The sequence below is a fragment of the Polypterus senegalus genome, chromosome 11 (genome assembly GCF_016835505.1).
Source record: "Polypterus senegalus isolate Bchr_013 chromosome 11, ASM1683550v1, whole genome shotgun sequence".
NCBI classification, from domain to species: domain Eukaryota; kingdom Metazoa; phylum Chordata; class Cladistia; order Polypteriformes; family Polypteridae; genus Polypterus; species Polypterus senegalus.
In genome coordinates, this window is record NC_053164.1 from 31757858 (window position 1) to 31782707 (window position 24850).

At 43.9% G+C, this 24850-nt stretch overlaps 1 protein-coding gene across 1 annotated transcript in view; it reads left to right on the forward strand.

Moving 5' to 3' along the window:
* The window catches only part of LOC120538803, a 74708-nt gene that overhangs the window by 44026 nt on the left and 5832 nt on the right, over positions 1 to 24850 (forward strand). The window contains exons 3-5 of the mRNA XM_039768285.1: positions 2485 to 2657; positions 15917 to 16038; positions 21535 to 21661. Coding sequence (XP_039624219.1) covers positions 2485 to 2657; positions 15917 to 16038; positions 21535 to 21661 — 422 coding nt within the window. The remainder of the gene's footprint in view (positions 1 to 2484; positions 2658 to 15916; positions 16039 to 21534; positions 21662 to 24850) is intronic.

Consider the following 24850-nt stretch of genomic DNA (forward strand, 5'->3'; position numbering starts at 1 on the left):
AGTTGTGGCACATCCCAGAAATTTGCCAGGCCCCAGTTCTGAACCCCCATGATGATGCAAGTGCTCATTGAATTACGTGCTGTGACCACCAGGGGGCGTGCAGCCTCCCACACTCCTGATTAATACAGAGGTTTTAATCCTTTAAACACCTTCACAATGCAGGCTTCAAAAGGCACACAGCAGGCACAATACGCGCTCTTTTCTTCTCCTCTGCTCCTCCTGGCAAACTTTGTCTGCTTCATCCTGACTCTGGCTTGCCTGGATGAAGGAAGGCTGCTCCTTTTATGTGAAACCCAATACCAGGGCTCATAAATCCTCTCAGTACCCTCTGGCAGCACACAGTGGACCCAAAAGGGCTGGCCAAAAGAACTACAATTCCCAGTATGCCCTGTGGGTCTCAGTAGCGTACCAAAGCCCAGGAGAGCTGTCACCTAAGGTGTTGCTGGATACAGTCTCCTCAATACATCATCTTCCCCTGTCTTTCCGCGCTATTGGCATCCCAGTTCAGCTCTGGCCAGAATACCAGTCCCAGCATGCCATCTCTCACAGTACATACTGTAAGTATACTAATGTGGTAAAAACAGAAATATTTAGTGAACTCTCAGTGATTAAAAGCAGGGATTTGGTGCTCATGGAAAAGGGCAAAAATATACTAAAGATTCATTTCTAGGGTTATTGTTGTCACGAGTTCAGAGTACAGTGAAATTCTTACATCCATGTGCTAATCGACATGTTGGCACTGTGATGAGCTAAATAGACAAATGTTAAGTCAAATACAGTGTTGTGATACTAACACTAAAATTTGTTTTGTGAGGGATATCATAATTGTAAAATGTAAAACTCGCTAAAGAGGTTTTTAGGGTTTTAAAGGGGTTTTTATGAGTGGGAAATATGAAATATTGTTTCTAAATGTCTTGTTCATGCTTCCATCTTTACCTACATTCTTTCCTGCATCTGTGTAATGTATGTGATACGTACCACAGCAGTAACATCAATTCTTTTTTTGACTTTTATTCAAAACCCCACAAAAAAGTTTTTATGTCACATGGTGCATATTTCCTACACAAAAATGCATCAAAACACACCATTGTGTTCATTAATGTGTTTTCTCCACAGCAAGATTTCACATAGACAGAGAGCAGCCCGACAGCCGGTACTGGAGGTAGAAACCATCTTATCCTAGTTAGGAATACGCACACTTACTGGGATTGTCCTTTCCTTCACTACAGTTTTTTATTGTAAACAATGTTTCCAGACAGGAACTAAAAACTTTTCTTCTTGATGTGAACGACATTACATCTGCTGGAAGTGGAACACAAGTTATTTCCCAAATTATTTTCAAAAGTCATAACAGGGGTTTCATATCTATCTATCTATCTATCTATCTATCTATCTATCTATCTATCTATCTATCTATCTATCATATAGTGCCTTTCATATCTATCTATCTATCTATCTATCTATCTATCTATCTATCTATCTATCTATCTATCTATCAGATAGTGCCTTTCATATCTATCTATCTATCTATCTATTATATAGTGCCTTTCATATCTATCTATCTATCTATCTATCTATCTATCTATCTATCTATCTATCTATCTATCTATCATATAGTGCCTTTCATATCTATCTATCTATCTATCTATCTATCTATCTATCTATCTATCATATAGTGCCTTTCATATCTATATATCTATCTATCTATTTATCTATCTATCTATCTATCTATCTATCATATAGCGCCTTTCATATCTATCTATCTATCTATCTATCTATCTATCTATCTATTATAGTGACTTTATCTATCTATCTATCTATCTATCTATCTATCTATCTATCTATCTATAGTGTTTGTTAACTTCTTCACATCACCATATTATTTATCGATGAAGATTTTGACACAGTGCTCCTTTGATGTTTAAGTGTATTTAGCACTTTGCACCAATAGCTCTTGTCTTGTCCTCACTTGCTGTGGTCCATCCTCAGTATACGACTATCGATGTACCAGATGAAGGAAGACGGCCATGTCATCACAGCCCTCCATAAGCATGCCAGACGTGTTCTACAGCAAAGAGAGAGGAGGTGGTTAGCAGTCGCTTCAGCCGTTCCCTGCAGTCAGTGTTCTTACCTAAGATGGGATGTTTAGCCATCTCCCATGCACTCACATGTTTAAACATATAAAATGCCCTTAAACACTTTAATTCTAATGTGTGATGTGTCAGTCGGCACTCCAGGTGGTTGTCTTTATCTTCCCAGTCTTGAAATGCAATGCATAGGACAAAACAGAACTACGGTGCAGAGCTAACTTAAAAAGGGCAACCTTGTTCAGGATATGAGGAACGGGCATTGATTTTTCATCCACATGTCATGTGCTAGTGGTGGTGGTCAAAGCATTTACAGTACCCATGACACGTATCTAACACCTCTTGGCGTATCTTGGGAGTCATATATGCCTAAACTGGTGTCATTTTCTATCTTCAGGTCCTCCAGTTGATTCCTCAAACACATTGGAAGAGAGTTGGACGGCATTTTCCTGTGAAGATGGCCGTGAGAGCTGGAATTCTGACAAATGGACGCAGCAGCAAACAGATGACCATGGCCAGTGGTGGGCTGCCAGTGCTGTGGAGGATTCCTGGACGCAGAGCAAAGATCTGGTAGAGTCATATTAGTCACATCCTGCGCTGTTATGCTGGCTTCCTTTTTCTGTATTGTTGTCTCTGTGTCTCTTTATCTCCCCCGTGGACACCTTTTTTTGTGACATAATCATAATGGCTGTGTACTCAGTGTCACCGAAACCCAGATAGTCATAAAAAGAAAGAAAGGAGAAGAAGAAGCACCAGGCTGAGTCGTCTGCAATTCAGGACACTGCAGTCGCCATGGTAACATGTGCGGCGGCGCCTGGCTGTTCTGCGTCAGATTTCTTTTTTGAAGCTCTTCTTTGATGTTGGTCATTCACGCATTTGGATGCTTGTTTTATGATGCCTCTTTGAACCTTTTTTATACTCCTTCGGTCTAAGTGGGCATCCTTTTCCTTCTACCGTACCTAAGAATGAGCGGATAGGAAACACTGAATACGCACGCAATGGGGATTGATTTCTTGTCTTTAACTTTGAACGTAGTGGGTTGTTTGTTTTGCAGCCGCTAGCTCAGGATACACAAGGGCCTGATTAGCGTTCTTCGGGGAGTACGGCTGTTATAGCCATCCCAGTGTGCCTGCTTTAGATTGCATGGCAGCACCACTCCGTCCAATTTGTTTTTCAAATGGAGCTGGGAGGTGAAGAACAGATCCCATGGCACTAGGATCTTGTTTAAAACAAGAGATTAATTAGTAAAATATCAAATCGGTAAATAAAAGACTGCAATTATGAAACCTCTAAAGCCACCACCACTGAAACTCAAATGTTTACTTTGTTTTATTTTGGCCGATAGTGATTCATGTGAATATTGTGCGATTTGTAGACAGCAGAGCAATTTTTGAACAATTCTTTTCGTAAAGTTCTTTTAAACAATTAAAGTTCTGGTGCTCCTAAATCATAAGCCTGGGCCAGCGTTTCTCAACCTTTAAGTATTTGCGACCCGAGTTTTCATAACAGTTTTAATCGCGCCCCCCTAACGTTTTTTGAAAGGAGCCCACTAATACCAATTTGTTCTTTTTTAATTAATATCATAGATGCATATTTTATTATACCTACTTAACTTTTAGCGACATTTATCTAATTCTATATTTATTTTTCTAGTATCCGAATGTATGTTTAAGTTCATTTGTTTTGGTTTCAATAGATGTATTTTTCATATTTTTGATTCTTGTTTTCTAATTTATTCACATCTTTGCGCCCCCTTTTTGTTACTTCGCGCCCCCCTAGGGCGGCCCGCCCCACAGACTGAGAAACACTGGTCAAGGCAATGCGAAATTATAACTTGATTTTGACACAGTATTGCTAGAATAATGCTCTAAACATTGAGTTTTTCATTTATAAAAATGACACTATGCATTAAAATCTCTCAGATTAAGGATACTAGCATGTCATTTTTGAACCTGCTTAATCCAAACCAGGGTTTCGTTTTCGGGGGGCTGCAGCCTACCCCAGCCAGCATTGAGCACAAGGCAGGAACAAACTCTGGACAGGGCGCCGGTCCACCGCAGGCAGATATTCAAGCCTTATTTTGTATAGCACTTTCAATCATGGGGCAGAATGGTGGCGCAGTGGGTAGCGCTGCTGCCTCTCAGTAAGGAGACCTGTGTTTGCTTGTTCTCCCCGTATCTGCGTGGGTTTCCTCCCACAGTCCAAAGACATGCAGGTTAGGTGCATTGGCGATTCTAAATTGGCCCTAGTGTGTGCTTGGTGTGGGGGTGTGTGTGTGTGTGCCCTGCGGTGGGCTGCCGCCCTGCCCGGGGTTTGTTTCCTGCCTTGCACCTTGTGCTGGCCGGGATTGGCTCCAGCAGACCCTGTGTTAGGATATAGCAGGTTGGACAATGACTGATTGATTGACTTTCAATCATGAATCGAAAAAGGCTTTGTGGCCACTAGGGGGTGTAACTGAGCCCCCAGCCCCTTGACACAACTACACCGAGGCAGACTTGGGAGGAAAAGGAGGTTAGGAGCAGACTTAGGTCCAAATAAAATCATTTTACTGGACAGAACGCCTTGTCACAGGGTTCTTCTCTCCTGACTCAGCAGGAAAACAGGAGAGCAGAATTTGAGAGTAAACAGGGAGAAACGACAAAACAACAGAAAATAAAAATAAACCGTAGCGGCCGTAAACCCAGACAAGAGGCAAAAAACAGTAAATAAGTCGTAACCAGGCAATACAAGAAAAGAAAGGACACAACATCTATATGAACATAAAGAAAACTTATGAAAGAATTAAGTAATTAGGACTGGCAAGCTTTGTTGGGCTAAATGGCCTGTCTTATCTAAACTTTTCTAATGTGTCGCGATTGTGCAACGCTGATGTCATCAATGCAGCGGTATATAAAGATTATCTTGTGCAGCTGCAATTCAACCAAGATGAACTTGGATAAGCTTCCATCTTGTTCATACGTTCATACCCCCTGCTGTCCCATGCCAGCCAGCCATTCTGCTGTTTCATGTGTCCTCCTTTTATGATCCTTGGCATTGAACACTTAGCTCTGAACGTTCGACTTTGATTTTTGGTTTTGGTTTGATTTTTGGTGTTCTGGCTTTGTCAGCCTTTTTGTTTCAGGCAGAGTGGTGGCTCTGAGGCTAGGGATCTGGGCCGGCAATTGGAAGGGTGCCATTTTGAATCCCATAAATGCCAAAAGAGATTCCACTCCGCTGGGCCCTTCACCTGTAATTGCTTCCTTCTGGGTATGACGTTAACCTGCACCTGACGTTTACTCTGATTGGTTCGTTGGCTTACATAGCTAAATAAAAGTCTCATTCTGCTACATTGGTGTTTCCCAATACTGTATTACTCAAGTTCAGCTCTTTTCATGAGATTCCTTTGTACGTGACATCTATCACGGCTTACTGGGTACAGGATGCCAGCTGATTTCTTAGTGCTCTGAGAACAACCAGTGTATGACGTCAGCCATCTCCTAGTACATTTTTACTTAACCACTTCAACAATCTCTTCATTCTATTTCTAAGATAAATGCTGTATTTCTTATTAGCGTACAATACATACTGCAGTGGGCTGGCACCCTGCCCGGGGTTTGTTTCCTGCCTTGCACCCTGTGTCGGCTGAGATTTGCTCCAGCAGACCCCCATGACCCTGTTGTTAGGATATAGTGGGTTGGATAATGGATGGATGGGTACAATGCATACGAAAACGCTTTGTCCGCAAAAAACGATATTAACCCTTAAATAACTATATTGCCCCTTGATGTTCCCTTAATTTTCTCACACTGGATTCCTGACCTTTGAATGGAGGAGTGAATTGAATTCAAAAGTTTGATCCTTGATGAATACCAAAGTACATGCATTTGGGCCGTCGTGAAAATATGACTGGATATCTGACATTCGAACTCTGTGATATATACGTAATTTGAGATGCCGTCGAGTACGGTTGCTGTTCTTCAGGACTGGTCTCCACCGAGGAGTTTTGTGATCTGCATCCTCCATGAAAATATGAGATTATTTCTTAGCCATCACTATAAAAAAAGCCTTGAGTGAGTATCAGATTAAAACATTATAATTTTGGGTGGAGTATTTCTTTCATGACTTGACTACAGTTTCATATTTTTTCACATTTGAACAGAATGAAAAGTAATTGTTGCCCAAAAGAAGAAAAAAAGAGGAAAAGATAGAACTGTTTCAACTGGAAAATATGTGTGCATTTTGAAGGATCCAAAGGTCCCAAATGAGGCACCAAACAACACCTTTGTCCAGTCAGATGCCATGTGGGCACAAGTCGTTTGACAGATGACAGGAGACGGCTCACTCCCTCCAGGAAGCTTGCTTGGTTAGCTGAAAGCTCCAGTGACCCAGTTTGCCATGAAGATGTCAAGGCGACGTCCCATCTCTAATCTAGCTCACATCAGTACTGAAGGCGTAGGACAGCAGCAGTCTAAAGTAAGATGGGAACATAAGGTGGGCGGTGATTGTAACAAGCCAAGGTCGTAACAGGGAGGCCAGGATGGGACACAAAATCATCAATCGAGAAATGTAGTGAAAGAGTCAACAGCCAGAATATTTCACATATTGGCCTCAGCCAAATCACAAAATGTAAATTAAAGCCAAAGAACTGGTAACCAGAAAATGGTTGAACCAATCAGAACACAAGGGGTTTATGTCTGTTTTGATTTATACACAAACTCACACAGTTAGGAAGCGCATGACGTTGACCTTTATACTGTCGTGGTGAAGATGTCACCCATTGCGCTCTCACGATTGTTCCGCCTGGTAACCCTGCATAACAAACTGCAAACAATGGCAGCGCCCATAATAAAAACCTAATGGCGCTGAGGGAAGACGTGTTTCTAAAATAACATCTCAAAAAAAAAATAAAATAAAAATCAAACCGTCTAATACAGTGGTTACCAAACTCGATCCTGGGGAGTCACTGTGGCTGCAGGTTTTTGTTTCAACCAGATTTACAGTCGGTGATAATAATCGATCAACTATTGATCTAATCTTTTTTACTCTTCTCTTATTCTGCATTCAGAAAAACACAACAGTATAGTGTTTACCTTTGTAAGACATTTAGAAATAGTTCAGATTTTTTCTAAAGATATAAATGCTTAACTGTTGTTTCCCCTTTTCCTGTGTAGTTTGCTCCCTTCATTGTACCCTAATAGTGACAATTAACAACCAGCACAGCAGACACCCTGGATGATGAACGCTGCAACGCTGACCCGCTAATTAGTAAAGCATCAATGAAATAATCAGAACACCTGGAAAAACAGAAAGACAATTAGGTTGAAAATACTGTTAACAACTTAAAACAAAGAAAATTACATATTCCCCATCCAGCCATTTTCCAACCCACTATATCCTAACTACAGGGTCTTGGGGGGGTCTGCTGAAGCCAATCCCAGCCAGCACAGGGCACAAGGCAGGAAACAAACCCCAGGCAGAGCACCAGCCCACTGCAGGGCACTCTCACACACACACTTGGAACAATTTAGGATCGCCAAGGCACCTAACCTGCACGTCTTTGGACTGTGGGAGGAAACCCACGCAGACACGGGGAGAACATACAAACTCCACACAGGGAGGACCCGGGAAGCGAACCTGGGTCTCCTAACTGCGAGGCAGCAACGCTACTACTGCTCCACCCATATTCCCCATATAATTGCTTATTACATTTTAATAAAAATCTACCAAACTTATTTGGTAATTTCTACATTGACTCCAAAACACAGAAACTGGGAAATAATGACAGCCCAATGACAAACGGAAGATGGTTGGAACAGACACCTGCAGCCACAGTGGGTCCCCAGGATCGAGTTTGGGAAGCACTGCTCTAATACCTCGGCCACTAAAACTCCCAGCATGATCTCTCCATTATTTTAGGAAGCCAAGGAAAAGGCACAAAAAAAAAAAACTATAAAACACAATCCAGAGCATGACAATGTTGGCGTAAAATTATTTTTGTTTTTCTGGGTTCATTTTCAATGTTTTGTTCCTTGGAAATAAATGTAATCTATAGTTCCTTTTGTTTTTATCTCCCCCGTTGGTATGCTCATGCTGCTTTTTCAATCCAAAGGGTGCTTTCCCATCATTTTTCACCAACTCTAAATTCTCCATTGGAAAGACTCTGTCATTCGAAATGAATGAAAATTAATCATTTTAAAGACTTTCTAGTATTAATGCATTGCTTCCTCAAATACAATTTCTGGTTTTTCCCAAAATAAGAAAGTTCTGCTGATCTATCGATCGTTGACTGGCTTACAGTTTTAATATTTGCCTTTATACCTCTGCCTCCCCAAAATAAAAACCAAACCACCAGTGACATGCGAGTGTATTCACGGTGCTTTTCTTCATCCATTTCTCGCATAGGCAATACGAGCCTTGCATATTCCTCATCGTAATGACGCGATACATTTAAAGGTCTCGACATTCTGTGTCGCTATTGCTGTCCTGTTCTTTTTTTGCATCTTCACAACAGCTTCTCAATGCAAACACACAACATACCAACACCAGACATTGTTTTCTCCCTGTAGTGATTTCTCACACGGACATCTGGTGGAATCCTCCAGATTTATATAAAGTACGTGTGCAAGTATGGACAGTGCGGTGTGTGCGTAGCGGCAGCGTCCTCAAGCTCATGCGTCACGTTCCATTAAGTATATCCCCGGGCTGACACTGGAAGTGACAGTGTGCCACAGCATGGTCACAATAATAAGGGCAGAGGTCCATTGTATAAACAGCTGAATTTACATAACAGTTCTGATAATACATGCTGTGGTAGCCGATCCGGACACAGACAGGCAGACAAGTTCATGTCACCCACAACACGTTTAATCAAGTGCTCCATATTTACAATAAAGTGCCAACACAACCCCAAAGTCCCCAAAAGTCCTGGCCAACACACAATGCCTTCTTTCTCTTCTGGCTGCCTCCTTGCCTCCTCCAGAGACCTCGTCCTCTTCCACCCGACTCTAGCCCCTATATGAAGGGAGGCGGCCCCTTTTATAATTCCTCCGGATGTGCTCCAGGTGTGTCCCGGCAATCTTCCACCGACACACCCCAGTGTCCCTGCTCTTCTTCTCCTCAGCACTTCCGTCACACCAGGGCTCCAAAGACATAGGGGCGCCCCCTGGTGGTGACCACGAGCCCCTACAGGGTTGAGCTTCAAAGCTCTGTACTCGTGGCTCCCAAAGGTACCAGGGTGGTCGCCCCCACATGGTCTGGGGAAGGCGTAAGCCCTCCTCTGGTCCTCCTGGGTGTCCCGGCCAGGTCAAAGCCATCTCCGACAATGCATTTACTCTGGTTGGTTCGTTGGTCTATACCCACATGACTTATTAAAATAAAACCCTATTCTATTACACTCTTGTTCATCTCATATCCTTTAAGTTTAGCCATCACCCTTGAAATTTCTGTATATGTAAAAACTCTCCAGTCTTCTTGTTTACAGGACGTCTGCTAATCTCCTACTCATTCCCATGTACAATTTGTATACGACATCAACCTTCTCCTGCTTGAAAAGGTTTCTGACATTTATTAATCCTTCATACTTCTAAAATGGATGCTATATCTAAATATGGAAAACATACCAAAATACTCATCAATAATCCCAATAATCATGGCTGCCGCTGTTTTACCTGTTGGTTTCCTGCGTAGTGCCACGGTTACATCTAGAATCCTTCATAATCACTCTGTGTTTTTACTTAATATTTTATTAACTTTTACCTCTCTTTCATTCTCATATAATAATGAGTTTACTGGACACATTTCACTACATGTTCCACTTGTATAACTGTGTATGTGACAAATAAAGAATATGTAATCTTGCAGGGGGCAATGTTTATAACTACATACCCATTTACTTGTCTAATGGTAGAGAAGATTTGTAACCTGTGGCATCATCATCATCATCATGATGTCACTATAAAAGACGCAGGTACACAATAACAATAAAGGGAAGACTTCAAAACACAGACAGTAGTTGTTAGCAGACACCTCTACTTACCGTCGTTGACTCTTTACAGCGGGCTAGAGCTACCTACATGTCATCTGTCCCATTCATTTTAGATCTCTCCTGTGCCTTTGACATGGGGTGAAGTGGTGGCTCTGAGCCCAGGGATCTGCACTGGCAATCGGAAGGTTGCCGGTTTGAATCCTGTAAATGCCAAAAAGGACTCTGCTGGGCCCTTAAACAAGCAATTGCTCCATCGCTGGTATGACGTTAATCTGCATCCAGCCCTGCATGTAGGCCCTCCAACCTGCAAGGAAAAATCTGGGGGTTGGTGGCAGGCTTGGCACTCCAACCACCATAAAAAACCTCACACTGGTTCAATACCATCTGAACTAGTGTGGAGCTGAGGTGTCACCTGTTGCATGGCTGCACTCGGGTCCTAATCTGGATCCTGAGATGGTTTGTCATGTGGTGGGTGCGGCAATGCCCTGTATCAGTGTGTGTTCCTAAACTCTGTGCCTTTGACACCATCAACCAACTAACAGAGTGAGAAAATGAGAATGGCTCACACCTTAACAAACATAAAAGACGCACTCCAAAAGGCCAGATCACTACCTTTGGAAGAGCTAAACAAATTATGATTTACTGGAACAAATCCACCTTAAATCAATAAACACACCCTTTCATTTAATCATTACTTATGTTTAATCGTAGAAAAACCTGGCATTAAATGCTAGAAGAAAAAAAACAGAAGAAAGATCGATTTAAATCAGTGTCCAAAACAGCAAGCTTTGCCTTGGTATAAACAGGAGAGGGAGCGATATCTGTGTAGTTTAAAGCATCCATTCTACTTAATCCAACTAAGACGTTCCTTAAAAAGATGCACCATAATGAAGCAGGCTTGATCCACTTGCACTTTCCCCCTTAGACAGCATGTCGTTTTCAGTTCATCTTTGTAACTCGCCTTTTCAAAGCAGGCACGAATGTCCTCATATTAAAAACCGGTGTCATTCCTTCATTTTGAAAACTGCCATGTTGTCTGTCCCTTTCCACAGCTGGAAGTACGTCTGCATCAGACCTGTAGATACTTTCTTTTAATGCAGTGGTCTGATGGTTGACAGCCAAAAAATAATCAGACCATTGAGAATTTAGCCTTGGTCTTGACCTTCTGTCAACCAGGATTACTTTACAGTATGCTAATTATGAGCTACAAGTTAAATAATAAAGTCCTCAAAAGCCCCACTTTCACATTATCTTGCAGGCATATACACACTAGTTAGGTTATCTGAGATTGAACTTAACAGGTGGCACTTCTTAATAACGTTTACTGTATATCTGCATATTTCTCCGTATTGGCATTTCTATTTGTATTCCAGAATCCAATGCTGTGTTAATAAATATTTTTATTTCCTTCAATTTGTTTAGCTTATAGTTCAAAAGAATTACAGATCCGGTGGATCTTTTTTTTTAAAGATTTCTCCTACTTGACTCTGTAACATTTACCTTTCTCACTAGCCCCTCGAATACTTGTCTTCAATCACCTGTATCTGCTCCCTGCTCTTGTCCTCTGCCTACATTAAACTTTCTCCATACCTTTTTGCTTAATTTTTGTTTAAATGCTGTGATGTTAGACGCTATACAGCGCCCGACCGGGCACAGATTCACACTGAGGCAAATGTAAAAAGTGTGGCAGGGCTTGTACCTCCTCCAGACCGCGAGGGGGCGACCGCCCTGGTTGTATTGGGGGCTACGGGAAGAGGGCTTTGAAGCCCAACCCTGTAGGGGCCCGTGGCCACTGCCAGGCGGTGCCCCGGTGCCTGAACAACCCTGGAGCCCAGCACTTCCACCACACCAGGAAGTGCTGGGGGGAAGAAGACAGGGGACACCCGGAGGGCTTCCGGGTGCGCAGCCGGCACTTCCGCCACACTGGGGCGTGTCTGCGGAGGAATGCCGGGAAGCAGCTGGAGCCCATCCAGGTTCCTATATAAGGGGCCGCCTCCCTTCATTCAGTAGCGGAAGTCGGGTGGAAGAAGGACGGAGCTGGAGAGAGGAATGGAGGCGGCCAGAAAGGCATTTTGAGACTGTGAGGCCTGGACTTTGGGGGATCGGTGCTGGAGGCACTGGGGGTGCACGTAAAGTAACTGTACATAGTGTATATAATAAATGAGTGTGTTGGGTGCAAAAAAGATGTCCGTCTGTCTGTGTCCGGGCCAAGTTCCACAAAAGACAGACTTTTATTTTTCTTCAGCTGAAGGGCACATCTTCCCTGTGAACCCTCCAGCCACAACACAGTCCCAACACAAATAAAGCACCCAAATCACCACACTCTTCTCTTCTACTCCTCTCAGGGGGTTCATCCACCTCCTCCCGACTCTGGCACCCTGAGTAGTGGCTGCAGGCTCCTTTTATAGCCCACCCGGAAGCGCTGCAGGTGCTCGTTGCCCTACTTCTGACTGCACTTCCAGGTGTGGCTGCGTTGCCACCCAGACGGCCTCGTTTAGCCATGCAGCTCCCCCTGGCAGAGGCCCCGGAGCCCAACCAAGATGAGCTCTGTTGTTCCATGAAAGTGGCACCTACGCAACCCAGGGGGGCTGCCACCAAGTGTTCCAGGGTACATAGCATCCCATAGCATCCCATGGCTGCTCCCCCAGATCCAGTGTTGAAGGGGCATCCTGGCTGGGCATGGGCCCCAGCTATCTGCCACAGTGCCCCTTTGTCAGCTGAGCCCTGTGGGGCACAGCAGCTCATCCCGCGAGGGCTGCTCTCCTCCATGATGGGGAGTCGGCGTCCTCCTGTCCACGGCTCTGTCCTGAAATGACAAAAGCACAAGAACGGGAGGTGCTGCCTCGACGCCCTCATCCTCCAGGCGTCCTTCACGGACAACACCTCCAGCCGTGGCCACAGCGGTTGCAGTCAAAGCAACGCCGCTCCCTTCTGGTGCAAATCCTGCAGGACCGGAAACAGGACGGGAAGTCCTGCCCTGACGTCCACCCAGCTGAGGGTGGCTGGTGGTTCCGTCCCTCCACTGCGCAGCCATCCACGGTCTGCAAGCAGATGGGCTTACACTGCATAGTGTTTGGAGGCCCCTTTACCCGGGGACTCCCCTTGTTGTGGGGTGCACCGACAATCTGGGTCCCCTTATAGGAAGAAGAGGGACCCCATGCCGTCTGCAACCCTTTGGACGTTCGTGAGACTGCTGCAGGCAGTCAGGGCAAGGCTGTGTGGCAGCTGCCTCCTTGCACACTCCTCTGTCGCACTGTCAGTCATTGCGGCTGCGTCTCTTGTCGAAGGTGCAGCTACGTGGTGCACAGAACCAATCAATACTGCCACCCTTTCACTCGCTCCTTCCATATACTCTATGGTACAGGTGTCAGTGCAGCCGGAGAATCCAGTGCCACGCCTCCTCAGCCATTGTGTTATAGCCCTTAGGGGCGCGCCGACCTTCCTCTCCAGCTGCTCGAGTGTCTCTTGGAGCAGTCCCAGAGCCAGAAACAAAGCCTGTATGGGTTTCACACTGAGGCACATGTAAAAAGACAGGCTTTTATTTTTCTTCAGCTGGAGAGCACGTCTTCCCCATGAACCCTCCAGCCACAGCACAGTCCCAACACAAATAAAGCACCCAAATCACCACACTCTTCTCCTCCACTCCTCCCGACTCTGGCACCCTGAGTAGTGGCTGCAGGCTCCTCTTATAGCCCACCTGGAAGTGCTGCAGGTGCTCGTTGACCTACTTATGGCTGTACCTACTTGTGGGTGTGCTCCCACCCAGACGGGTTCGTTCAGCCATGCAGCTCCCCCTGGCAGAGGCCACGGAGCCAAACCAAGATGAGCTCTGGTGTTCCATGAAAGTGGCCCAGACACAACCCAAGGGGGCTGCCACCAAGTGTTCCGGGGGACATAGTGTGCATCCCATGACTGCTCCCCCAGATCTAGTGTTGAAAGGGCGTCCCGACCCGACCCAGCCATCCGCCCCAATGCACACAATTAAAGCAATGTTAGTTTCTGCTTGTAAGTCTTATAGTTGTAGCCCAGTTGGATTTCAGGACTGCCATAATTAATTCATTACTGCATAGTGCGCACCGTCAATGTGTCACCCAGACGCCATTTTGTCAAGTTTGTTGCAGTGGAAATTGCCTTAGCCTTCTAAGGTGTTATTGATTTTTGCTGCATCATCCAATTACAATATAGCAGAATATATGGCAGAAGTGCACTGCTATTGTATTTCGTTAAGCATTTTATATGTTTATCTTATTTCATGTGTCTCTATTTTTCTTCGGCTACATGATCTACGTTTTTGCTGAAAGTTAGGGTGGCGACATTGTCCGACACTCCTGGAAAGAAAAGCAAAAGTTCTGGAAGAAGAAATGGAGAGAAATGGTTTAGCCACGTTGCTGAAACTTTGGCTCTATAAAGTTAGCAACAGCAGATAAGTTATTAAATAAATAAACTGTGGATGTTTGCATAGAGTACAGTCAAAAGTTAAATTTAGTATGCTGTTCCTGTACAACGCGAGTGTTCATTTGAATATATTTGAAAGGGCCAGTTCACGTGGAAAGTGCTACCACGTCTGGTTTGGGAGCGCTTATTTTCAGGATGGCAGAAGATCATTTCACTGGAGTGGAGTGCCAACTTCTTCCATCCGTGCGGGAGAGACACTTTCCAGTGCAGAGGCTCCTTTTAACTCGAGTGATGTACAAAATGAGTCTGTCCACGCGAGAGAGACGCAGTGTGCTAAACGCTGGTCCACAGGGTCATTTAAGACCATATTCCTTGGCAGAGTTGGTAATTGTACATTTGGACAGAGGTACAGTTTTTTTAGTTGTATTTGATTTGGGCTCAGCTGAGCAACGAGGAACTTTGATAGTTTCCTGGCCCCACGTTCACTAGCTTCAGTATAGGCCTGCAACAGGTGTGCGTGAGAATGCAGTCACACTGCGTTTAGGAGGGAAGGGGTGTTACATTACATAGTATTGCTCTAGTCATCATTTCACAGATTATTCACTTAAAAGCTGATGGGATGACGGGATGGAAAGTTAAAAAGTATGCAGAACTGTTAGCTGTGTGCTCACAAGCTGGATGGAGGGCTTTCATCTTCCCAGTAGAGGTAGGTTGCAGTGGCTTCACTGGAACATCCTCCCAGAGGTTCCTGGATTCCCTTGTGATTGCAGGCTCAAAGCTGAGGAAGGCCCTCAAAAATGTGGCAGAGCTGGCAGAAAAATGAAGTGAAAGGATAAAGCGTGGGGAAAACAAGGATCCTAAGAGCTGGCTGCAGGTGTGGTAGGGAGACGTCCCTATTGTTGCTTCAACTCCTCGAGATGTTCTGGGATTAAAGGAGTGAAACAACAGTGAAGGGTGGCTCCCGGCTGATGACCCTGCAGCCAGCAAGGTGGCACTGTCGGAGGTGCGCCAGGCAGAAATGCCCAGCAGGTGGTCCCACCTGTGCTCTCACTTACATCTTGTCTAAAATAAAACGAACAAATGAAATGTTACTAGTACAAGTTATTTAATAATCCAAAAAAATTCTGATCTTCAAACCCCATTACCGTTTGTTTTGTATGAATTAATGAAGCACTTCTGTTTGGAGGCCTGCAGACTATTTTTCTGATTTTAATGGGCGCTCACTTCTGGTAAAACTACTGTAACACTAGTTGGAAGCTCCATTTTCCCAAGTCTGAATGAAAAGCAAAGCAAACCCCAGAAAACACAGAGTCTGACGCGACAGCCTGGAGCGAACAGGTGCTGGACGGGGAATGTTGCAGTTCTAGCACAGTTCACACACCCCGTCCTTATTGTTGCTTGAGTCTTCTTTATTTTAAAAGGGCCGCTGGCTGGAGTTTAACCTGTTTTCTCTCTCTGTCTCTCTTTCCAGTCCTCCCTGTTTCAGATCTGTTTCCCTTCTGTTTCGCCTCAGTCTGCTGACCCAGAGGAGGTCTTTCCGCTGCACCATACCTTGAACAGGAGATCTCAGAAGGAAAGCAAAGATGAAAACAGGTAGGAAAGTTTTGTCAATGAAATTTCACTGAAGAAGCTCATTGCCACAATTAGGTTGCAGTCATGTCTGTTTATAAATCCACTTTTAAAAAGAGCCCCTCTATGGTGTAAACACTGGACAGCCAAACACCCACTTCTTTCTTACCTCCTGTTATTTTGAAATCCACAATCATCCTGGTCACCTTCAAGCCAGGCTTCCATTTTAAATTCTTCTTCATTTTTTTTTTTTGTTTCTCTGTTCTTTGATTTTTTCCTCAAACGATTCCCCCAAGCAATATCTCAGCCACCTACTGCACTAGTTTGTTAACACTGGTGGACTTCTTTAAATTTGTGAGAGTCGCATGTCATTATCGATGAGGATTTCTTGGATTTCACACAGAGGTGGCATCATTAGATGCCATTCATTGGGCGGAGTGGTGGCTCTGATGCTAAGGCTCTGGACTGGTATCTGGAAGGTTGCTGGTTCGAATTCTGGTTACTACCAAAGAAGCCTTGAGCAAGGCCCTTAAAGCCTGCAATTGCTCCAGGGATGCTGTAAAATGGCTGACCCAAAGCGATATGAGCAGAAAACTAACAAATTCCTAATACAAGAGATTGTATAAGGTGAAATAAAGAACAACATCAAAGAGATGCCATTCATCAGCAGACTGAGAAGGAGCACAGGACCTCACAAGTGTCTCCATATGTATAGGTGCTGACCCATTGACTACTCTGCGAGCAAGGATTTTAACTTAAAATGTGCCGCTACAGAACGTCAGTGTAGTGTAGTTAGAGGGGTGACATTTGCTCATTTTGGCTAGCTGAATACCAGACGTGCCACTAGATTTTGAATCATCTGTAGTGGATTCGTGACACATCCTGATAATGCTGCCAGCAGAGAGTTGCAGTAGTCCACAAGTGTGAAGACGAAATCTTGGACCTGTCAGATATGGTCTGACCTTGCAGATGTTGTACAGAGTGATTCTGAAAGACTGGGACACTGATCTGAGATGGCTTCTGAAGTTCAGTGTGCATACAGACTTCACAGGTGTTAGTGATAAAGAGAAAAACTGAGCTGAGATGGAGTGCTGAAAAGACGGACAAGCAGAAGAAGAAGGTTCATCTTTGCCAGTGTGGAATTAGCCCTAACACAGACAGACACTAAGGACACAAGTACCAAAAGCACACGTGATTTATTATTATTTAGCATCCCAACACACTTTACCTTTTCTTCCTTTCTTTTCTTCTCCTTTATCTTTCTTTCTTTCTTTCTTTCTTTCTTTCTTTCTCCTCTACTCTCTCTCCGGCAAGTTTCATCCTCCTCCTCCTCCCGACTCTGACTCCCAGAATGCTGTCTGCTGGCCCCTTTTATAGGGCACCCAGAAGTGCTCCTGGTGTCTGATGATGTGTTTCTGGCAGCAGCTCCGGGTGTGGCAGAAGACCTGATCTCCAGGGCTCAGCAGTATTTGTAGCACCCCCAGATGGAGTCTGCGAATTCCAACAGGGTTGTACCAAACTCCAACTCCCATGAAGCCCTGCGGGATTCCGAGGCACCACTGCAACCCTAGGGGGCTGCCATCTAATGTTCCGGAGGAGGTAACACTCTGGCCACACTTGCTCCCCCAGCGCTCCCAGCATGTAGGCATCCCAGCCGGACAAGGGCCCCTGCTGTCCACCACACCAGGTTGTGCTGGAGATGGTGCCTCCTTTACTGTATCAGGATGGAAAGACAGTGAGACATGTAGAATCTAACTGACACTGTATGGTCTTCCGTGTGGCTGTACAGCTGTTTATCGTCGGCATAGCAATGACAGGAGAAACCATGGGAATTGATGATAGAGAGTAGTGAGAAGGTGTACAAAGAGAAGAGGAGAGGGCCCAGCACCCATCCTTGGGGCACACCAGTACTTGGCTAGTGCCCCCTTGCTATAGCTCTCTTTTCGCCAGGCCACATGGCAGGATCTGCCCAAGAGGTGGGACTCAAACCAATTGAGGGCAATTCCAGTTAATGCCAAGGTCAAAGAGAGAGGCAAGCAGGATTTGATGTTTGACCATGTAGAAGGCAGAGGAGAGATGTAACAGGAAGAGGACAGATGACACATTGGTGGCTGTAATGCATTGACAATGCTAGGCAGTGGAATGACTCCTGTACAAGCCTGACTGATTAGGATCAAGCAATCTGTTCTGTAAAACAAATGCCGATGCTTGATTTATGCCACAGCAGTGTCATGTCTGGAGGCTGCATGCATTTATTAGTCTGTACTTTGTGTCTCTTAGCTTTGTTTCTTCATAATTTATTTTCATCTGTGGGTAGTTTTCACCTTCTCTCCGTGTCTGTGCAATTTTCCTCCCATATCACAAAAAGAAGTTAATGGTTCCAGTATGGGAAAACTGCATGACACGGTGGTGCAGTGGGTAGCACTACTGCTTCACAGTTAGGAGACCCAGGTTCGCTTCCCTAGTTCTCCCCATGTCTGCGTGGGTTTCCTCCGGGTACTCCAGTTTCCTCCCACAGTCCAAAGACATGCAGGTTAGGTGCATTGGCAATCCTAACCTAGTGTGTGCTTGGTGTGTGTGTGTGTGTGTGTGTGCGCCCTGCGGTGAGCTGGTGCCCTGCCTAGAGTTTGTTTCTTGCCTTGCGCCCTGTGTTGGCTGGGATTAGTTCCAGCAGACTCCCGTGACCCTGTAGTTAGGATATAGCGGGTTGGATAATGGATGGATGGTTCAAGTATGTGCCAGCAAATTCATCTGATTGGCAATTGTAAATTAGACCATGTATATGTATGAGTGTCGTGTGAATGTGGACTACATATGTGATTAGCTTATTTTCTTGTGTCCTTGCAAGTTACTGACCCTCAGAGTCAGAATTCTGCTACACTAGATTATACTGGTTCTCTCATGAATACTAGCCCTTGGGCTAAAGTAACAGCAGGACTGGGTCAAAGATCAAGATGTTTAAAATAAAATCTCTTCTATGAGTGCTAAAGACAAAGGCTAAGAGTTAACAGCAACAGCAAAGTCATTCAGTATGTTCAATATATAATCAAACAGTGAAAATCATATTTAACTCCATCCTTTGCAGCTGCAACAGCTTCAACTCTTCTGGGAATGCTTTCCACAAGGTTTAGGAGTGTGTTTATGGGAATTTCTGACCAGGAGAGAATTTGTGAGGTTGGGTACTGATGTTGGATGGAAAGGCCTGGTTCACAGTCTCCGCACTAATTCATTCCAAAGGTGTTCTGTCAGGTTGAGGTCAGGGCTCTGTGCAGGCCAGTCAAGTTCCTCCACACCAAACTCGCTCATCTATTTCTTTATAGACCTTGCTTTGTGCACCGGGGCGCAGTCATGTTGCCATCCCCAAACTGTTCCCACGAAGTTGGGAGCATAAAAATTGTCCAAAATTGCTTTGTATGCTGAAGCAATAAGAAAAACAACCCCACACCACAAACCCTGTTCTCCTGGCAAACACCAAACCCAGACTCATCCATCGGATTGCGTGATTCATCACTCCAGAGGACACGTCTCCACTGCTCTAGAGTCCAGTGGCAGTGTGCTTTACACCATGGCATCCGACGCTTTCTTTTGCACTTGGTGATGTAAGGCATGGATGCAGCTGCTCAGCCATGGAAACACACTCCATGAAGCTTTCTACGCACTGTTCTTGAGCTTTTGGAGGTCTGCAGCTATTGACTCTGCAGGTGGCAACTGGGCGACAGTCAACTCGGCGAAAATACAACTAGGCGAAAAACAACCGGCAAAAAGACAACTCGGCGAAAGATAATTCGCCGAAAAAACAACTTGGCGAATTACAACTCTGCGACATCCTTTACCAGTTAGGTAATAGTTAGGTTCAAAGAGATTTTTTAATTATATTTAAATGACAATGTGATTTAAAACGTTGAAAATAAATGTATATAATTGACGAACAAATTTTATTCTACAGATGGAACAAACTCTATCTTACATTATCTTCTGCAACCAAGATTGCTAATCCTTTATATAAATTGTATTGATTGTAATCGTATGATAACGATATTTAGAATACAAAAGGTGACCTGCGAGTACGGTTTAAGGAATATCTTTACTCTCAACATTTATAAATTTATAACTGGTAAAGGATGTCGCTGAGTTGTCTTTTCGTTGAATTGTCTTTCGCCGAGTTATTTTTTCGCCGAGTTGTCTTTTCGTCGAGTTGTGTGTCACTGAGTTGTCTTTTGCTGAGTTTTGTGTCACTGAGTTGTCTTTTCACCGAGTTGTCTTTTGCCGAGTTGTCTTTTTGCTGAGTTGTGTGTTGCTGAGTTGTGTGTTGCTGAGTTGTGTGTTCGTTGAGTTGTGTGTCGCTGAGTTGTCTTTTCGTTGAGTTCTCTGTCACCCAGCTGTCCCTGTACGGTGTACCTCAGCATGCACTGCCCCCGCTCTGTGATTTTCGTGCCCTACCACTTCATGACTGAGTTGCTGTTGTTCCCAGTTGCTTTCACTTTTGTTATAATACCACTAATAGTTGACCGTGGGATATTTAGTAACGAAGACATTTCGCAAATGGACTTATTGTACAGGTGGCATCCTATCAGGGTACCACGCTTGAATTGACTGAGCTTCTGAGAACAACCCAGTTCTTTCATAAATATTTGTAGAAGTCGTCTGCATGCCTAGGTGCTTGAATTTATACACCAATGACCATGGAAGTGATTGGAACACCTGAACTCAATGATTTGGAGGTGGGGGGTCCCAATACCTTTGGCAATATAGTGTGTATTCAAACAGTAAAAATCATATCTAATAGTAAATACTGTATCAAGTCTCAAATAGGTAATTTGTCAATTCTAAACTGGTCGTTGATTTGTGTGTGTGTGTGTGTGTGCGTTTGGAGTTTCTGGGATAGGCTCTGGCACCTGGTGACTTTGAAGTGAAAAAGGTGAGTAAAGCCAATGTCACATTACGAGATTTCTAGTTGTGGGGTATGTCAGACTTGTTGAGTGCAGTTCCTGATCTCATCACCAGACCTTGGCCATTTATATGATAGAAACTCTCTGGACATGTCAAGTTTAGTAACGATGTAAGGACTTTCCAGCGCAATTTTGTGACAGCCAATGATGTGCTGCCTTACAGAGCCGGTGCTGTGTGAAGGGTTATCAGGTATGGCGAATACAGCTGCTCTTTTTTTCCATTCTGCATCTCTTCTGTCTGTGAGGTCCAAAGCCCCCCGTGTTCCTTGTTCCTGATATGCATTGTGCTTCTGGAAAAGCTTTCATATCATGCCTCCCCAATGACTAAAGACAAAATCAAAAATTGTCTGCCTCCAGCTCGTTAAGATTATTTAAATGAAGGCTATGGCTGGAAAAGACGTCTAATGTGACATGCTCTTCTGTCGTCTTGTCTGCTCTGATAATTGTACAGAAACCAGTGATACAAACAGATAGAATTTAAATGTATGTGTTCTGTGTAACTCAGTAGTCACATAATCTCTAATTACACAATTGCTTTCATCTCTTTTGTGATTTATTTGAATTTATTTAGGCAGGAAGTCCAGCTGTGGGAGTGTCTCCAAGAGATCCATGAAGCAACTGGCTTGAAGCACAAGTGGGCAGGTTCTGTGGCCCAAAAGGTTTTGCAGCATTCTCTTCATATTCTCCCGGCCAGTAAGGTGAGTTAACAAACTGTCAGCAGGAATTACAAGGTGTTAGACGTAGAGCATTAACCAGTACCTGCTTTCACTTTCAGTATCCATACAAGAACCAGGATCTGCACAGAGCCTCCAGGTATTCATTGTAGTCAGTCTTTTAATTGGTGTCTAACTCACGGCTGTAAAGAGTGCACATTAAAATAAGAGTTTCAACTATTGTCACTTCAATATACTGTAGATCCACCATTTCTAGTAAGGGTTCTGGTTGCACTTTCCTGAACTGACCATTCCACAATATATTCAACACAATGTTTCACCTCCTGTTAAAGATTTTCCAGATGTTTATGAAGCCAATGGAAAGACAGAATCCCTCCATCATGTATTGGCCCTGAGACCTTCTCTCATGAGCTGTATACACCTGTGGTGGATGTCCAGTGAGTATGGACCAGCCAGCAGGCTGACACAGCAGGGGCACCCTCAGCCCCCAAGAAGGCACTCGGAGACTTCAGAACAGACAGCAGAATTAAGCTTGTTTGCATGGCACGCATACAGACTCACTTAAGATGGAACAATGAGCAAACCACTAAAAGCAACTCTTACATGTATTTACAATTCTTATCACACAAGTCATTATTCATCCTCACCTGACTCCACAATATTTCACTGTTCAAATTCTGGCCCTAATTAATCTACCATTATCTCTCGCCTGGGTGGGTGTCAGACTCTTCACTGTCCATCATATCTGTCTGACAAGCCTACCTGCACCCCCTTCTTTCCCAGCGCTCACACCCAAGAGTTTACATTCCCCTTCTTATCAAGAGGCCCATCTCTTTTTAAGTCTCCTGCATGTCCAGACTTTAACTTGAGAGATAATGGTGGACTGTGGCTAATATAGGGTAATCAAATATATAGGCATGAACTTTTTTTTAACTCCTAACTCTTATATCTTAATACTTAATAAAATATAGTGTCTACTTTTCTCATGTGCTTGTAATACTTTTCTAATATGTGGAAATTACCAATTTTAAGAATACATTTTTCTATATAGGTTAGATAAGGGGCCAGACCATCTCACTTGCACCTCTTCATCCAGAGAAGCAGTAATTCTATTCCTTCTGTTGAACTCCTTACTCAGCTACTGAAAGTGACCCAAAAAACTGGTAATCCAAATTATGTGGAGTGAGGGTAATCAAACATCTGGATATTACATTAGAGCAATTTAGAAGAGCCCAACAAAGCTCATCAGTCCTCTTCATCTAATTTCTCTAAAATGATTTCAAGTCAACTTTTGAAGGTCCTAAAGTCCTACGGTCTACCACACTTCTTCTTAATTTACCCCGTGTGTCCTTAGTTCTCTGTATGAAGCAAAATCTTCTGAGGTTTATCCAGAATTTACCTTACCAAGTTTCCGCCTGTTCCCTTGTGGTCTTTTTGAACTCACTTTAAAGTGACAGCTGGGAGTCCTGTAGACTAACTCCTTTCATAGTTTTAAACAAGTCAATCATCCATCCATCCATCCATTTTCCAACCCGCTGAATCCGAATACAGGGTCACGGGGGTCTGCTGGAGCCAATCCCAGCCAACACAGGGCACAAGGCAGGAACCAATCCTGGGCAGGGTGCCAACCCACCGCAGAAGTCAATCATGCCCCCCTCTTAATCTGTTTGCTTTAATCTTTCCTCATAATTCATCCCCTGCAGTTTTGGAATCAGCCTAGTAGGTCTTCTGTGGACTTTCTCTGGGGCTGCTGTGTCTTTTTTGCAATATGGAGACCTCCCTTGACTTGTACTCGATACATCAAGGGCGCTATATAATCTAACATTCATTTATCCTTCTATATTGTGAGCTACTTTTGAAGCCCATTCTTATATTATTGCTCATTCAATATTTTAAAATACATAGGATCATATGTGAAAGAATATTTTATCAAATTTTTTATAACTTCATTTGATGGCTTTATTTTTGGTTCCAATTATTTAACTAAAATAAGTACTTTGTTTCTTAAAGCCAGAAACAACCCTTTTTATAGCTTCACTTTTCTCATCAGAGTTTTTAAACGTGGACGTAGTTTGATAATGTCTTTGTAAACTCGACATACAACACGCGACACTTTAACAGCATAACGCACACACAGCACGATCCTTTTGTTGTTCAAATCCATATTCATTAATCCAATAGTTTTGAAAAGAGCGATTATCAAGTTTTTGTCTTTTATGAGTCATTTTAGGGCAGTATATTACTTAATAATAACAAGAGGTTTGTTTTAACATACTATGGCCTGCACTGATCACATGCTTTCCCTGTACATGTGATTCGCATGTGCAAATGTAGGTGGGGACGTGGAGCGCAAATGCATGCGCAATAATTAAAATATAATAACGAGATTTGTTTTAACGTTCCTTCACTGAACACGTGGTTTCCATTTACATGTGAGTCGCATATGCAAAATGTAGATCAGGGCACGAACACGTGCGCTGCAATTAATATATTACTTTTTATTATATTTTAATTCAATCAGAGTGCCATTGAAAATCATTCTGCGTGCCACATCCACATCCCTGGCTTACGGTATTATCTGTTGGAAGCACTTCTGGGTCGGAAATTAGGGCTGTCCTCCCCCAGGTAGCGCCCCCTGGTGGCAGCCAAGGACCTCAAAAGTGCTGCACTTCTCCACTCAAAGTCCCATGCAACCCTGCAGATGTCCAAACTGACACCTTTGTGTGAGGGAATGAACACTGCTCCTGGTACCTAGCTTTACCCAGTCCATTAGTCTTTTATTCCCTCAGGGATGAGCATCATAAGGCATCCCGGCTGAGTTGCACCTCCATTTACACAGTCTTTCCATTATGGGAAGGCCAGCAAAGACTCATCCTCCATGCCCAACGGGATAATTGTCCATCTTCTATGGCCCTCACAATAGATAATACTTTGACACCAAGGAAAAGAAAGACTTTACAGATGTTCAAGAAAAAATAATAATCCCACCCTGAGCCCCCAACACACACAAGAACGTCTGGCTTGGCTAATGACGACAGAGATGTTAGGGTCTAATGACAAGCTTAGAGGAAGGAGCAGGATGGATCAGATTGTGGTCAGATCTGTCCAAAGGTGCCACAGGTTTACATTCAAAGGAGTTTTTAACATGTAAATAAAGCAGGTCAATTTGGTATTATTCATGAGTAATTTTGTCATTGTTCTTTCCAAAGTCAC